Source organism: Leopardus geoffroyi, chromosome B2 (genome assembly GCF_018350155.1).
Source record: "Leopardus geoffroyi isolate Oge1 chromosome B2, O.geoffroyi_Oge1_pat1.0, whole genome shotgun sequence".
NCBI classification, from domain to species: Eukaryota; Metazoa; Chordata; class Mammalia; order Carnivora; family Felidae; genus Leopardus; species Leopardus geoffroyi.
Window position 1 is genome coordinate 71,142,700 of NC_059332.1, and position 16,586 is coordinate 71,159,285.

A 16,586-nucleotide genomic window follows, 5' to 3' on the forward strand; every position below is an offset into this window, starting at 1 on the left:
ACTTGAATCGATCTTCTGCACAACATAGCATAGTGAAACTGGCAAAATACAGGGATAAAGAGAGAATTCTGAAAGCAGCTAGGGATAAACAGGCCTTAACATACAAAGGTAGACACATACGGGTAGTAACAGACCTATCTACTGAAACTCGGCAGGCCAGAAAGGAATGGCAGGAAATCTTCAACGTGATGAACAGAAAAAAATATGCAGCCAAGAATCCTTTATCCAGGGGTGCCTGGGTGGCTCTGTCGGTTAAGCGTCCGACTGCAGCTCAGGTCATGATCTCACAGCTTGTGAGTTCAAGTTCCGCGTTGGGCTCTGTGCTGACAGCTCAGAGCCTAGAGCCTGCTCGGGATTCTGTGTCTCCCTCTCTCTCTGCCCCTCCCCCACTTGTGTGCTCACTTGCTTGCTCCTTCAAAAATAAATAAACATTTAAAATAACTAAAAAAAAAAAAAAGAATCCTTTATCCAGCCAGTCTGTCATTCAGAATAGAAGGGGAGATAAAGGTTTTCTCAAACAAACAAAAACTAAAGGAATTCATCACCACCAAACCAGCCCTACAAGAGATCCTAAGGGGGATTCTGTGAGTGAAATGTTGCAAGGACCACAAAGTACAAGAGACATCACTACAAACATGAAACCTACAGACATCACAATGACTCTAAACCCGTATCTTTCAATAACAACACTGAATGTAAATGGACTAAATGCTCCAACCAAAAGACACAGGGTATCAGAATGGATAAAAAAACAAGACCCATCTATCTGCTGTCTATAAGAGACTCATTTTAGACCTGAGGACACCTTCAGATTGAAAGTGAGGGGATGGAGAACCATCTATCATGCTACTGGAAGTCAAAGGAAAGCTGGAGTAGCCATACTTACATCAGACAAACAAGACTTTAAATTAAAGGCTGTAACAAGAGATGAAGAAGGGCATTATATAAAATTACAGGGTCTATCCATCAGGAAGAGCTAACAATTATAAATGTCTATGCGCCAAGTACAGGAGCCCCCAAATATATAAAACAATCAGAAACATAAGCAACCTTATTGATAAGAATGTGGTAATTGCAGGGGACTTTAATACCGCACTTGCAACAATGGATAGATCATCTAGACACAGGATCAATAAAAAAACAAGGGCCCAAACAAACAGATGGACTTGACAGATATATTTAGAACTCTGCATCCCAAAGCAACAGAATATACTTTCTTTTCGAGTGCACATGGAACATTCTCCAAGATAGATCACATACTGGGTCACAACACAGCCCTTCTTAAGTATACAAGAATTGAGATCATACCATGCACACTTTCAGACCACAATGCTATGAAGCTTGAAATCAACCACAGGAAAAAGTCTGGAAAACCCCCAAAGGCATGGAGGTTAAAGAACACCCTTCTAAAGAATGAATGGGTCAACCAGGCAATTAGAGAAGAAATTAAGAAATATATGTAAACAAATGAAAATGAAAATACAACAATCCAAATGCTCTGGGATGCAGCAAAGGCAGTCCTGAGAGGAAAATACATTGCAATCCAGGCCTATCTCAAAAAACAAGAAAAATCCCAAATACAAAATCTAACAGCACACCTAAAGGAAATAGAAGCAGAACAGCAAAGACACCCCAAACCCAGCAGAAAGAGAGAAATAATAAAGATCAGAGCAGAAATAAAGAATATAGAATCTAAAAAAAATGTAGAGCAGATCAATGAAACTAAGAGTTGTTTTTTTTGAAAAAATAAACAAAATTGATAACCTCTAGGCAGGCTTCTCAAAAAGAAAAGGGAGAAGACCCAAATACATAAAACCATGAATGAAAACAGAATAATTACAATCACTCAAAAATACAAGCAATTATCAGGGAAAACTATGAAAAATTATATGCCAACAAACTGGACACTGTAGAAGTAATGGACAAATTCCTAAGCACCCACACACTTCCAAAACTCAAACAGGAAGAAATAGAAAACTTGAATAGACCCATAAACAGCAAAGAAACTGAATCAGTATCAAAAATCTCCCAACAAGTAAGAGTCCAGGACCAGATGGCTTCCCTGGAGAATTCTACCGGACATTTAAAGCAGAGATAATACCTATCTTTCTGAAGCTGTTCCAAAAATTAGAAAGGGAAGGAAAACTTCCAGACTCATTCTATGAAACCAGCATTACTTTGATTCCCAAACCACAGACCCAGGAAAAAAGGGAACTACAGGCCAATATCCCTGATGAATATGGATGCAAAAATTCTCAATGCAAATCAAATTTAAGAGCATATAAAAAGAATTATTCACCATGATCAAGTGGGATTCATTCTGGGCTGCAGGGCTGGTTCGATATTTGCAAATCTATCAATGTGATACATCACATTAATAAAAGAAAAGATAAGAACCATATAATCCTGTCAAACAATGCAGAAAAAGCATTTGACAAAATTCAGCATCCTTTCTTATTAATAAAAACCGTCGAGAAAGTCGGGATAGAAGGAACATACTTAAACATCATAAAAGCCATTTATGAAAAGCCCACAGCTAATATCATCCTCGATGGGGAAAAACTGAGAGTTTTCCCCAAGATCAGGAACACTACAGGGATATCCACTCTCACCACTGTTGTTTAACATAGTGTTGGAAATGCTAGCATTAGCAATCAGACAACAAAAAGAAATCAAAGGCATCAAAATTGGGAAAGATGAAGTCAAGCTTTCACTTTTTGCAGATGACATGATATTATACATGGAAAACCCAATAGACTCCACCAAAAGTCTGCTAAAACTGATACATGAATTGAGCAAAGTCGCAGGATACAAAATTAACGTACAGAAATCAGTTGCATTCCTATACACCAATAATGAAGCAACAGAAAGACAAATAAAGAAACTGATCCCATTCACAATTGCACCAAGAATCATAAAATACCTAGGAATAAACCTAATCAAAGATGTAAAAGATCTGTATGCTGAAAACTATAGAAAGTGTAGGACGGAAATTGAAGAAGATATAAAGAAATGGAAAAACATTCCATGCTCATGGATTGGAAGAATAATTATTGTTAAAAAGTTAATACTACCCAAAGCTGTCTACACATTCAATGAAATCCCAATCAAAATTGCATCAGCATTCTTCTCAAAGCTAGAACAAGCAATCCTAAAATTTGTATGGAAACACAAAAGGCCCTAAATCGCCAAAGTAATATTGAAAAAGAAGACCAAAGTGGGAGGCAACACAATCCCAGACTTTAAGCCTCTGCTACAAAGCTGTCATCATCAAGACAGTGTGGTATTGGCACAAAAACAGACACATAGACCAATGGAATAGAACAGAGACTCCAGAATTGGACCCACAAAAGTATGGCCAACTAATCTTGGACAAAGCAGGAAAGACTATCCAATGGAAAAAAGACAGTCTCTTTAACAAATGGTGCTGGGAGAACTGGACAGAACATGCAGAAGAATGAAACTAGACCACTTTCTTACACCATTCACAAAAATAAACTCAAAATGGATGAAGGACCTGAATGTGAGACAGGAAACCATCAAAACCCTAGAGGAGAAAGCAGGAAAAAACCTCTCTGACCTCTCCCGCAGCAATTTCTTACTTGACACATCTCCAAAGGCAAGGGAATTAAAAGCAAAAATGAACTATTGGGACCTCATCAAGATAAAAAGCTTCTGCACTGCAAGGAAACAATCAACAAAGTAAAAGGCAACTGACAGAATGGGAGAAGATATTTGCAAATGACATATGGGTCAATGGGCTAGTATCCAAAATCTATAAAGAACTCACCAAACTCCACACCCGAAAAACAAATAATCCAGTGAAGAAATGGCCAGAACATGAATAGACACTTCTTAGAAGACATCCAGATGGCCAACAGGCACATGAAAAGATGCTCAACGTCACTCCTCATCAGGGAAATACAAATCAAAACCACACTGAGAAATCACTTCATGCCAGTCAGAGTAGCTAAAATGAAAATATCAGGAGACTTTAGATGCTGGAGAGGACGTGGAGAAACGGGAACCCTCTTGCACTGTTGGTGGGAATGCAAACTGGTGCAGCCGCTCTGGAAAACAGTGTGGAGGTTCCTCAAGAAAGTAAAAACAGATCTACCCTATGACCCAGCAATAGCACTGCTAGGAATTTGCCCAAGGGATACAGGAATGCTGATGCATAGGGGCACTTGTACCCCTATGTTTATAGCAGCACTTGTACCCCAATGTTTATAGCAGCTCTTTCAACAATAGCCAAATTATGGAAAGAGCCTAAATGTCCATCAACTGATGAATGGATAAAAAAAGTTGTGGTTTATATATACAATGGAATAATACTACTTGGCAATAAGAAAGAATGAAATCTGGCCATTTGCAGCAATGGGGATGGAACTGGAGAGTGTTATGCTAAGTGAAATAAGTCATACAGAGAAAGACACCATATGTTTTTACTCTTATGCGGATCCTGAGAAACTTAACAGAAGAGCATGGTGGAGGGGAAGGAAAAAAAAAAGTTAGAGAGGGCGAGAGCCAAACTGTAAGAGACTCTTAAAAACTGAGAATAAACTGAAGGTTGATGTGGTGTGGGAGGGAGGGGAGGGTGGGTGATGGGCATTGAGGAGGGATGAGTACTGGGTGTTGTATGGAAACCAATTTGACAATAAATTTCATACAAAAAAAAACTGAATAAACAAACATTAATAAAAATAAAGCAAATGTAAAGACTTAAAAAAAAAAAAAGACTCATCATAACTGCAATCTGAGTTCAACCATTCCCTGTTCCTTCATCCAACTCCACTCTCCAGTTCCTTCTCCGCAACCACTCTTGTCACTAGAACACTGCCCTGCACTTCAGCCCTACTCTTGTCCAAATGGTTACTAGCAATAGCCATGTGAAATAAAAGACATTTTCACATACAAGGACACAAGATTCACTCCACCTGGATTCTCTCTAAAAGGATTATTGAAGGGTTTTGTAATTTTCTAGGAATTCTGGGAAATTCAAAAGGGTATAAAAAGGAAATAGTGGTCAACTAAAATCATAATTGTAATGCATGAGGAATGTAATGTACCCTACTTCTTTCATCTAACATTTTCACCTACAATTCAAACTCATTTAAAAATTTACAGACCAGTGGACCAGGACCACTGACTAAGGCTTTTATCAGAGCAAAATATAGTTTCTATTTATTTAAGCCAAGCAATTTTTTAGAACGAAACCTACTGCTAAAAATCCTTTTATTATTATTGCTTTCTAACCAGTTTCTTGTATTAATTTATACTTCCTACCTGCATACTAAGTACCTTTTATTATTAGAAGAAAAAACCATTGCAACTCTGAGATGAAAGATGGCCATCTCATAATTTATACACCTGTAGGTATGCTTTCAAACCCTTATTTTGATAAAATTTGAGAAACAAAAAACTAGGTCATAAACCTTACTATCATACTTCTTTTTTCACTTAAAAATACATCATAAACATTTCTCTAAGGCAACAGAGTTCTAACTCATTTTGTTAAAAAGCTGTATAATATTCCATGGATACATAATGACAACCTACCTCACCTCTCTTCCACCAGTGGACACTAAAGTCATTCTAGTTGTTCCCATCAGAGAAACTATAAATATCTGAGCGCACAGACACACATATACACGTACATACATGTACATCAGTAGTTTTCTATTAAAAAAAAAAAACCCCATCTTAAAAAAATTTTTTTAATGTTTATTTTTGAGAGAGCGAGCAACAGAGCACAAGTGGGGGAGGGGCAGAGAGAGTGGGAGACACAGATTTGAAGCAGGCTCCAGTCTCCAAGCTGTGAGCACAGAGCCTGACGTAGGGCCTGAACTCACGAAACATGATAATGACCTGAGCTGAACTCGGACGCTTAATCGACTAAGCCACCCAGGTGCCCCCCACAAAAACCGCTCTTTAAAGTAATCCAAGTACGACTGGATTAAAAGCAAGCATGTTCTTTTAATAGATATTACCATATCTCATCCAAAAAAGTGCTAGCCATACAAACTCTCACCATCATTACAAGAGTTTATATCTCCACATCCTTGGATTCTGAACAAAGGATCCAGAAAAGGGTGTGCTGTTTAGCCACCACGAAAACCACCAACAACCAACCAACCAAAAAGACCCCCAGAAAACAAAAGATTACCTCAGATTACACTAACATGAACCTTTGTGAGGTCCTACTGATCCCAGAGTATGATACCCCTAAATAAAGGAAAATATACAATAGCAAAGGACCACCTGAGTCCTTTAAAAAGAAGAGTCACAAAATAAAAAAAAAAAAGAGAGTTCTTGTAAGCAAGACTAATATACAATAGTTTTAAGGAACTCAAATAGAAAGAGGAAAGAGGACAAAGCAGGGTAAAGAAATCAGTTATTTTTTGTTTAGATCACTGCTTAGATGGTGACTTCTAAGAGAAAAGAAGCACCATAGTTTACTTCCATTTTGCACTCTAAGGCTCTGAACCTTCTAAGCGAAGATGGTTTGAAAAAGAGAAAGAATGGAAAAATAGGTCATTGTGATTCTTTGACATTCAAGAAGGTAAGTACACATCTTTCTCAGATTAGGGCATGACTAAGAAAGAGAAACCTACCCGATCCAAAAGCTTTTCCAGAGTAGGAAGACAGAGAAACCAACAAAGCAAACTCATAGAAACAATTTTTTTTTAATAGAGATAATAAGAACTATTATTTATAGTAGCATAACTGACTTACCTAGAACAGGTACAAAACAAAAAAATGGATAGGACAAAACAAAACTAAAAAACTTTTAGAGTGTGCAATCAATGGCAGAACTAAAAGGATCTTGCTTATTAGACTTACAATACAATTTATTACATTTAATGGGCAAGTAATAATTGGCATTTGGGGAAAAGGTATGCTTGAAGGCAGTAAAATAAAAAAATAAAGTGATAACTGATCATCCAAAGAGATAATCAAGAATTAACTATATAAACTTTATTTCATTAATGAAATAGTCTTTTAAAAATGTTAACATTTTTAATTACCAAAGGGCCTTAAAATATTCATTATACTTATGAAGCAAAATATTAAACATCAAAGTAATTATTATTTACCTTTGCAACAGTGGGTATTTTATTTTCTTTTGGAACAGCGAAGTGTTTTCTTTTCTCTTCTGACCTGTAAGTTTTTATTTCTTCTTCTCCCTTTGCAGTTCTCCATTCTTCCTGCCTACTGAAAGAGAATTATAAGTCACACGTTAATCTAGAATTATTATAAATGATTTCTGAAAGGTATGTTCAGTGTCAGAGAAGGAATGCTACCCCTGATGTTTTCTTTTCAGGCAGAGGATATGATAACCATTTCTAAGTTTAAATGCATAGGCTATGAGCTCTGGACATTTGGCATTAAATGACTGGAATACTGGAAAGACAGATGGTCTACTTGAACCTGATACTACTGTTTCTGCTTATGGTCCCCAGCAAATCAAGTACTCAGTCCTGGGAACATGGTTATTCCTAAGGTAACTACTCCAAGGGTTAGAAATTGTATTTTTTAACATTATGTCAGTGTAGGGCTGTGATGATATTTGGGCTGTGATGATCTCTTGTGCCCATGGATAGCTAGAATCTTAAAAAAAGAATTAGAAGAGAACCTTGAGGGCGAACTAATATAACTTCTAATGCCCTGAAAGAACTATGTCCTCTCCAATGAAAAGTAGGTATAGCTTCAGCTATTGAAAAAACTTCAACTCATTCCAGGCATCAAGCTGAAAGTGAGCAACAGAAAAAAAGTTGAAGAACATTAATTGTGAACTTTTAATTTCATGGAACCTCACTTACAATTGCAAGAGAATTTTATTTTTTATTTATTTATTTATTTTAATTTTTTTTTTTTCAACGTTTATTTATTTTTGGGACAGAGAGAGACAGAGCATGAACGGGGGAGGGGCAGAGAGAGAGGGAGACACAGAATCGGAAACAGGCTCCAGGCTCTGAGCCATCAGCCCAGAGCCTGACGCGGGGCTCGAACTCACGGACCGCGAGATCGTGACCTGGCTGAAGTCGGACGCTCAACCGACTGCGCCACCCAGGCGCCCCTTATTTTTTATTTTAATTCCTTACACCTTTAAAGTTTTTGACCTGCAGGGCTATTTAATATTTGAACTTTAATTTTTCCCTGGAGATTTCAGTTGGAAGGGAGTTAATATTCAAACTTGGAATAGTTCTATAATGTGGATATTTTATTACTAGAGTATATGAATGTTGTCATTTTACTTAACTGAACAATCTCTAATGCAGCTGGTCATAATTCTAAATGGAAAATAGAGTAAAGTTAAATCTTATAAAAAGAATGGCCTTGATTTAATTTTTTGTTTGATCTTGATTTCTTATTTATTTTTTTAGTTTATTCATTTTGAGAGAGAGAGCGAGCAAGCAAGCGTGCACGCAAGCACATGCCCAAGTTTGGGGAGAGGAAGAGAGAATCCCAGGAAGGCTCTGCACTTTCAGCACAGAGCCTGAAGCACAGCCCAAACCCACAAACCATGAGGTCATGACCCTAGCCAAAGTCAGATGTTTAACCGACTGAGCCACCCAGGAGCCCCATTATTTATTCTTTTTAAATTAAATTTATTGGAATAACCATAGAGTCACATATAGTTTTAAGAAATAATACAGAAATTTCGTGTCTCCTTTACCCAGTTTTCCCCAATAGTAGTATTTTGCAAAACTATAATATGCTATCACAACTTGGATGTTGACATTGATACAATATATTAGTACTATTCAGAATTCCCCAGTTTTTCTTCTACTCATGTGTGTATGTATATTTAGTTCTATTCCAGTTTATCAATGTGCAAGTTTGTGTATCCATTACCCCAGTCAAGATACAGAACATTTCCATCACTACAAAGATCCCTTGTGGTATACTTTTAATTATCATGCCCACACCTTTGTATTCCCTCTCAGCACCTCCTCTCCACAAAGTCTAGGACCACTAATCGGTTATCCACCTCTATACTTCTGTCATTTTAAGAACAGTCCATAAATAATAAAGTGTGTAGCTTTTTGAGACTGATTTCCCACTCAGCACTATTTCTTCAAGATTCATTCAATTTGTTTATCAATAAGTCATTCCTTTTTATTGCAGAGTAGTGTTCCACAGTGTGGATATAGCTAATATGTTTAACCATGCACTCACTAAACGACATCTGGATTGTTTATAGGTTTTGGCTATTACAAATAAAGTTGCTATACACTTGGGTACAGGTTTTTGTGTGAACACAAGTTATCATTTCTTTGGGATAAATGCCCAAGATGCAATTACTGGATAATATGGTAGTTACACATTTAGATTTCTTTAAAAAGTGCCAAAGTGCTTTCCAGAGTGGCTGTAATATTTTACATTCCCACCTGTAATGCATGAATAATCCAGTTTCTCCACACTCTCCTTAGCACTCAGTGCTATTATCACATTTTAGCCATTCTGATGGGTATACAGAGATTATTTCCTTGTGTTTTTAATTTGCATCTTGCTAATGGCTAATGTCAAGTATCTTTTTATATGCTTACTTGCCACTTGTATATCCTTTTTGATAAAATGTTCTTGTCTACTGCCCATTTTCTGACTGGACTGTTTTATTCACTGCTGAGTTTTGAGAGTTCTTTATATACTATAGACAATACTCTGTTAGAATCCAATCAGTGCATTTGCATTTAATTTTAATTAACGTAATAGGTCTAACCCACTTAAGAGCCTTCTAGGGGCAAACTGTAAACTACCTACCAGGGGGGAATATCCCGGGAAAATTCTCAAAGTGAGAGTACTAAGTATTGGGGGAAAAACTCCAGGAAGTCATTGGTCACAGCCTTGCTTGACCATCAGCTCAATGGTTAAGCACAATGTAAAAAGGATAAAAAGACAACATATGAAGAGAAATAAATCTTCCCCACTCCTCTGGTTTCTTCCCAATCTTATGCTCTTATTTGCAATGTATACATTCTGTTCTGCATTTTAAAGAATCAAACCTGCTTGCCTCACATGGGGTGAAATACTGTGATCCAGTGCTACTGGTGTTTAGGGTTCAGGACTAGGAACACACTTTCATGCAGATAAAACCCTCACCCTCCACAGTTGTAGCAATAATAAAGAGTAACATTCGGATTTCATATCCCATTCTTTTTTGTTTTCAGTTACTATAGAACTATTGTTAAAAAGATGCGTGTTACTTATACCCCCTTCAAACCTTAACATTAGAATTAAAAGGTGGACAAAAATCCAACTAAAAATATACCATGAGGGGCGCCTGGGTGGCTCAGTTGGTTGAGCGTCTGACTTCAGTTCAGGTCACGATCTCATGGTCTGTGAGTTCGAGCCCCGCGTCAGGCTCTGTGCTGACAGCTCAGAGCCTGGAGCCTGCTTTGGATTCTGCGTTTCCCTCTCTCTCTGACCCTCCCCCGTTCATGCTCTGTCTCTATCTCAAAAATAAATAAACATTAAAAAAAAAAACATATATATATATATATATATATATACACACACACACACACACACACACACGCACGCACACCATGAGAGTTAATTTTTTATTAACATCTGGGTAGACTTGTCATCAAGTAACGTTGTTGTTCAAATTTATACTTTATTTCTGTAATTAATCTTAAATCCTGACACAAATTTCAAGTATTGTCCAATCAAGAAGCATAATCTATATAAACATTCAGGTTAAAAGGGTTTTTAATTTTATTTATCTCTTTATTTATTACTGAAGTTTATTTATTTGACAGACAGAAAAAGACTGTGCACGAGAAGGGGAGAGGCAGAGAGAAAAGGGAGGGACAGAGAATCCCAAGCAGGCCCCATGCTGCCAGTGCAGAGCCTGATACAATGCAGGGCTCAACCTCAGGAACTGCAAGATCATGATCTGAGCCAAAATCAAGAATCGGACGCTTAACCGACTGAGCCACCCAGGCACCCTTAAAAGTGTTTTTAAATTGTATCATTACTATCTTTTGAGTTCAAGTCCGCTTATGCATGGATTTTTGTTTTTAGAAGATTAAACAAATTTTTTTTTAATGTTTATTTGTTTTTGAGAGAAAGAGACAGAGCATGAGTGGGGAAGGGACAAACAAAGAGGGAGACAAAGAATCTGAAACAGGCTCCAGGTTCTGAACTGTCAGCACAGAGCCCGGCATGGGCTCGAAGTTGGGAACAGCAAGATCACAACTTAGGCTGAAGTCAGATGCTCAACCAACTGAGTCACCAGGTACTCCACATGTGGATTTTTTACAGTAAAAGTAGTATAAGTGCATTTTCTCTTCCTTTTGATTTTCTTAATAACATTTTCTTTTCCCTAGCTTACTTCATTATAAGAATACCATACATAATACATACAATACACAAAACATGTGTTAGCTAACTGTTTGTGTTATTAGTTGAGTTTCTGGGTAGTCAAAAGTTATATGCAAATTTAGTCATACAGGGGTCAGCATCCCAACTCCCATGTTGTTCCAGGGTCAACTTTAAGTTAGTACTAGCTGGGTTCATATGGACCACATTCATGAATAATGCATTAGTAAATCAAAAGAAATCAAAAGCAACTGGATATAAAGTTCTTTCATAACATGGACCTTCAGAACAGAATTATATCAAATCAAAATTTATATATGTATACATCCAAATATAAAAAATAATCATTAAGGAACCATTTTGACATATAAAAAATGATTATATAATGTATTACCAAGAAATACCACGCATTTCACTATATTCATAATTCCACTATAATTATTTCATTATAATTTCACTATAATTACCTATATATGGTGTGCAGAGCAAAATCCATAAAAAATTATAACTTCATGAAATATATGTTTTAAAATATAGTTAAACAAGATAAACTAAGATTTAAATATGCTGCTCACCTTAACCCCCCCCCCCCCACATCTTTCACATGAATCATTTGCATGAATCATTCTAGAAAAGGACATAAGTGAAACTTAACTTTCCTTCAGAGTCATGGCTAGTTTAAAACACTAGCTCTTCAGATAAATTTAAAATAAATTAGAAATTTGAAAAGGTACTTTAAAGGCTATAATTCAAAATGAACATAAACAACTGCGGTACATAAACTTCACAACCCCCCTTACCTGGCTACACCGGCTGATAGCTCAGGTACCACAACCCTTCGACTCCAAGCTACCAGATCCCGCTCTGTGGCTATTTCACTTCTTGGTGCATTGCTGTGCATCTGCCGTACACCTTCAATTTGTCCACTACGTCTTAGTCCTACATTTGGTGGTGAATGAACCTCTGAGGTAGAACTTACAGAGCCTAAGTGAAAAAATTAATATAGTAAGTTCTAGTTAGAAACATAAGCTTGTAACAGAAAAAACAAAATCTATACTATCTTCCACATGAAACTTCATATTAAGGCAAACAAACTACCAAATCAGGAACCAGACCACAGGCAAAAGTTTAATGAAAACAAAACACAGTTATTCAGTTAATTAAATAAGCTAATGAATCATAACTACTAACTGACTGTAAACATGTAAAATCATTAATTTTTAAAATACGCTTTGTACTCTGGGAAACCTATGTAAGAAGCAAAAACAGATAAACCCAAAATATTTATGGTTCATAAATCTCCTTTAACTTTTCTCTTAAAAATAATATGTTATAGTAGGGTGACGAGATATTTGAGAATGTGGCGTGTATTTCATACATTATTGAATACATTTATTTTTTAAGTTTTTCTAGGTTCTACATGTTTACTATGGGAAATTTTAAGAATATGTCTATTTAAAGACTCATTATCTACAGTTTGAAACCTTATGTTATGAGGATTTTCTTAGCTATTATGTGTTTTTAAAAACACGATCATTCTGGCAGCCAAATATTTCATTTTATGGATGTGCCATGAATTTGTTTCATCGCCTCTTTACTGTTTAAACTATTACAATTTTTAAAATATTTTACTTAAAGCAATCACTGCTTACCTCTATTTAAACGGCTGGTATTACTGATACCTGCTTCACTAGAACGTCTCAGGTCTTGCTCCTGTTGTAGTCTTTGAATCATGCTGTCCAGTGGGCTGATCTCCTGGTTTGCTTGCTGACTTAAAACTTGATTCAGTCCTATTTAATACCACATAAAATGCTAAGGACACTTTAGTCCACTAGTCAAACCATTTTACTAATTGAGTTCACTTTGAGTCCTGAATTAAACATAAATTTTACTTGAGCAAGAGACCTAAAATGATTAATTTGAAATAATGGCAGTAAAATGCGCACGCGCGCGCACACACACACACACACACCAGGAACATGACAACGCAAACCTAATTTGCTACAAATAACAGTGACATGGATAACTTACTGTTTACCATGATTCAGGCACTCATATAATCCTCACAATAATTCAGTAAGATACGTATTATTAACTCCACTTACAGATGAGAAAACCAAAATAATTACTCAAAGTCACATATCTGGTAAATGGCAAAAGTAGGATTTCATCTTAGACCAGTTTCTTTTAAAAAAGGCAAATCTCATTACCCAACTTTCTCAAAAAAACTTTACTGCTTCATTTATTCACCAAATCCTTGAGTGTCTATTATGTGTTTGGAACTATACCAAAGAAGTGAGGATGCAGTGGTGAGTAGAATTCAAGGTCCTTGACTTTAAGCAGCTAACATCCTAATGGAAAAGTTGGAACAATAAATCCATATAAAAAATGCAGACTGAAAAATGTTAAAGATGATAATGAGAAAAAGAAAATGGGGAAGAGAGATGGGAACTACTTATGGTGAGTCAGAAAAGTCAAAGAAGCCCTCTTTGAGAAGGCAGCATTTGAGCTAAGACTTGAAGAAAAAGAATTAGTTGTCCAGGTGAAGAGCAAGGAAATGAACACTCCAGACAGAAAGTAAGAATTGGAACAAAGCCTCAGGTAGGTAGGAACTTGGTGTGTTTTAACCCACCATAATTTTCCAGCATCAACTTTCACCTGTATCCGTCATATGGGACTACTTGACTCTTCTACTCTCCTAACAGGATAAACACCTTTATGCTTTGGAGATTTTAACCACAATACTCCCAGTTCAAGTATAAATCTGAAAAACACTAACTTATCCTTCAAGCACCAACTGAAATGGCAACTCTATGATACTTCCTCTGTGAAATCTTTCCAGACTACCCCTGAAAAACTTAGCTGCTATCCTCTTTCATTTCCTCAAGCCCAATATAAAAAGGAAGCCCACTAGATAGTTCCTCAAAAGCATGGATTGCTTTATTTACCTTAATATTCTAATTTTAAATAGGGATATAAGAATGTTCAATCCTGCTGAATAGATAAAAAATGTGTATTGAGATACATGAAAACATTGCCATGAGAAAAAAGGAGCAATTAGTATTGGGTGTGTGGGTATATAAGAGATGGATTTCTAGAGTGGGCTGGGAACAGAAGATACAAAGGACATTCTGAAATGAAGAATTAGTAGTAAGGAAGGTATAAGGAAAGGGAAAATTACATGTATTAATAAGCACATAATGTTATTTCATTTTACGAGAAGTAAAATTCAATGGGATAAAATGAACTTGCCCAAAGTCACAGAGCTACAAAGTGGTAAAAGTAGAGGTAAAAGCTAAAATGCCTGTGGATGTTCCTTTCCTGTTAGGCTGCTGGGTAGTGTCTCATGTCTGAACATCAGTGACTAATCTGATAGCTCAAGTTATAACTGAAGCAGCATATTTAAAAAGTGCACTGCTCAAATACAAATTTAACAGTGTAAATATAAACTGCACTGAAGCCAACTTATTATAACAGCCATCTATTTTTACCTAATTCTAAGGGATTTCCACAATAAATTTTATTGCAGATTTAGATTTACAAATAAAAATATAGTTACAAATGATGCTAAAAAATATTTTCCTTCTGTCCTATATTACACTAGATTGTCTAAAATAATGGGAAAAAAATTAAGTTTACCTTGAATTTTGTGACCTAGAACACTTAATCCTATGACTCACGTTGAAGCCATAATTATTGCTATGGGTTCTCTGTGGTCCTGTACTAATAACTGGTGTCTAACTTACTGTCAAGAACAGGAACACTCTTTTACTGTAAGGGCAGCTTAGTATGGAAGAAAGAATGAACTAAAAGTTAGAGCTGGATTTAAAGTCCCGGTGGTTCCATATACTTAACTTAAATAAGACATGTTACTAAATTTTCATTTTCTCAACTTTTAGAATAAGGATGCCATATATATATATGCCATTTATATATATATATATAAATGGAAGAAAAAAGTGATAACCATGATAATCATGTTGCACTGATATTTTAATATTTCTCTGTGCCTGAAATCCCAGCCTAGGTACCTGTTTTGAGACCTGGGCAAGATTTGATTCTTGCCAGTTCCCCTCCAAGAGACTGAAGACATTTATCTTAATTTCAGTCCCATGATCAAGACTTCTTTAATAATTGAGACTTCTCTAATTTGAATACTTGCCTAGATTTCTCAAATACTACTGGTTCTTAGATTCTTTCAGTTTGTGCTATGTCCATGTATGAGACATTTTAGTTTCACATATTTCAGACATTCATGCCTGCTGGATCGTACTACTCACTGCAAGTAGCAGCAGGGACTATTCTTCTAATGTTTCTCCTCACCTTCCATCCTTAGTGGGCATATCTACTTTAAAGAGTAGCCCTTCCTATCCAATATGTTCACCTTCATTGCAATTTCATGCCCAATCCTTAATGGAAAATAAGAGATGCGCTCTCTGTAATACAGTGAGATGGGTTTTTTGATGCAGCCTTAATAGAATCTAAATCCATTATTTCAAAGTTACTCAGTATATATTACATCCCATATGTGTCCTCTACATCTACTTAGAACTTTTGTCCATTATGCTAGCGTTCAGAACTTAAAATATTTTCATAAGCATTTTTCTAATCTAAAATATAACAGATTCATATATTAGAAAACTGGTTTAATCTTCTTTATAGGGTCTCTCCATTACTTTCACTTCATTAATTATTCCCACATTTTTTGTCAAAAGGAAAGGTCTGCAGACCTTGTTTCCATTTCAACTTCCTTTCAATTCTTCAACTAATTTTACTTTTACTCTCCATTACTTCACTAATAAGCTCTCAACACTTTTGTCCCTAACTTACTTAAAATTGTTAAAAGTTGATCACTTCTTAAAATAATCTTTGATATGAACGGGCTGTCTAGTCTTAATCTTTCACCTCATACTATTATTCCCTTCAAGAACATGTATCACAAGTTTTAACTATTTGTTTACAACTGTGTTTATGAATTTTACTCCAGGAGAACAAGGATTGTGTCTGTTTAATTCACTACTGCAAACCAGTTTAGAGGTGTTACAGAGAAGATTCTCAATATATGCTGTTGAATAAATAAATAAATGACCAAGATTATTGCTCTCCAATGTTCCTTAGTTATCTTGTAGTACATACTTAAGCATTATTCAAAAGACTTAAGAGAAATTTTTAAAAATCACTTTACTTCTCATTTGTTCAAAATAGTAACAAAATTTTACCCAATTAGCAGTTTTACAGGACATCAGTAGAAAAGG

General features: G+C 36.0%; 1 protein-coding gene across 4 annotated transcripts in view; it reads right to left on the reverse strand.

Annotated features, from left to right (window-relative positions):
* The window catches only part of LOC123608633 (pleckstrin homology domain interacting protein), a 139,247-nt gene that overhangs the window by 49,855 nt on the left and 72,806 nt on the right, over positions 1-16,586 (reverse strand). For 3 of the 4 annotated variants that reach the window (XM_045498837.1, XM_045498836.1, XM_045498839.1), the window contains 3 exons: positions 12,984-13,121; positions 12,132-12,315; positions 7,098-7,215 (listed from right to left, as the gene is read on the reverse strand). In XM_045498837.1, coding sequence (XP_045354793.1) covers positions 7,098-7,215; positions 12,132-12,315; positions 12,984-13,121 — 440 coding nt within the window. The remainder of the gene's footprint in view (positions 1-7,097; positions 7,216-12,131; positions 12,316-12,983; positions 13,122-16,586) is intronic. The other variant, XM_045498838.1, reaches the window with a different exon arrangement.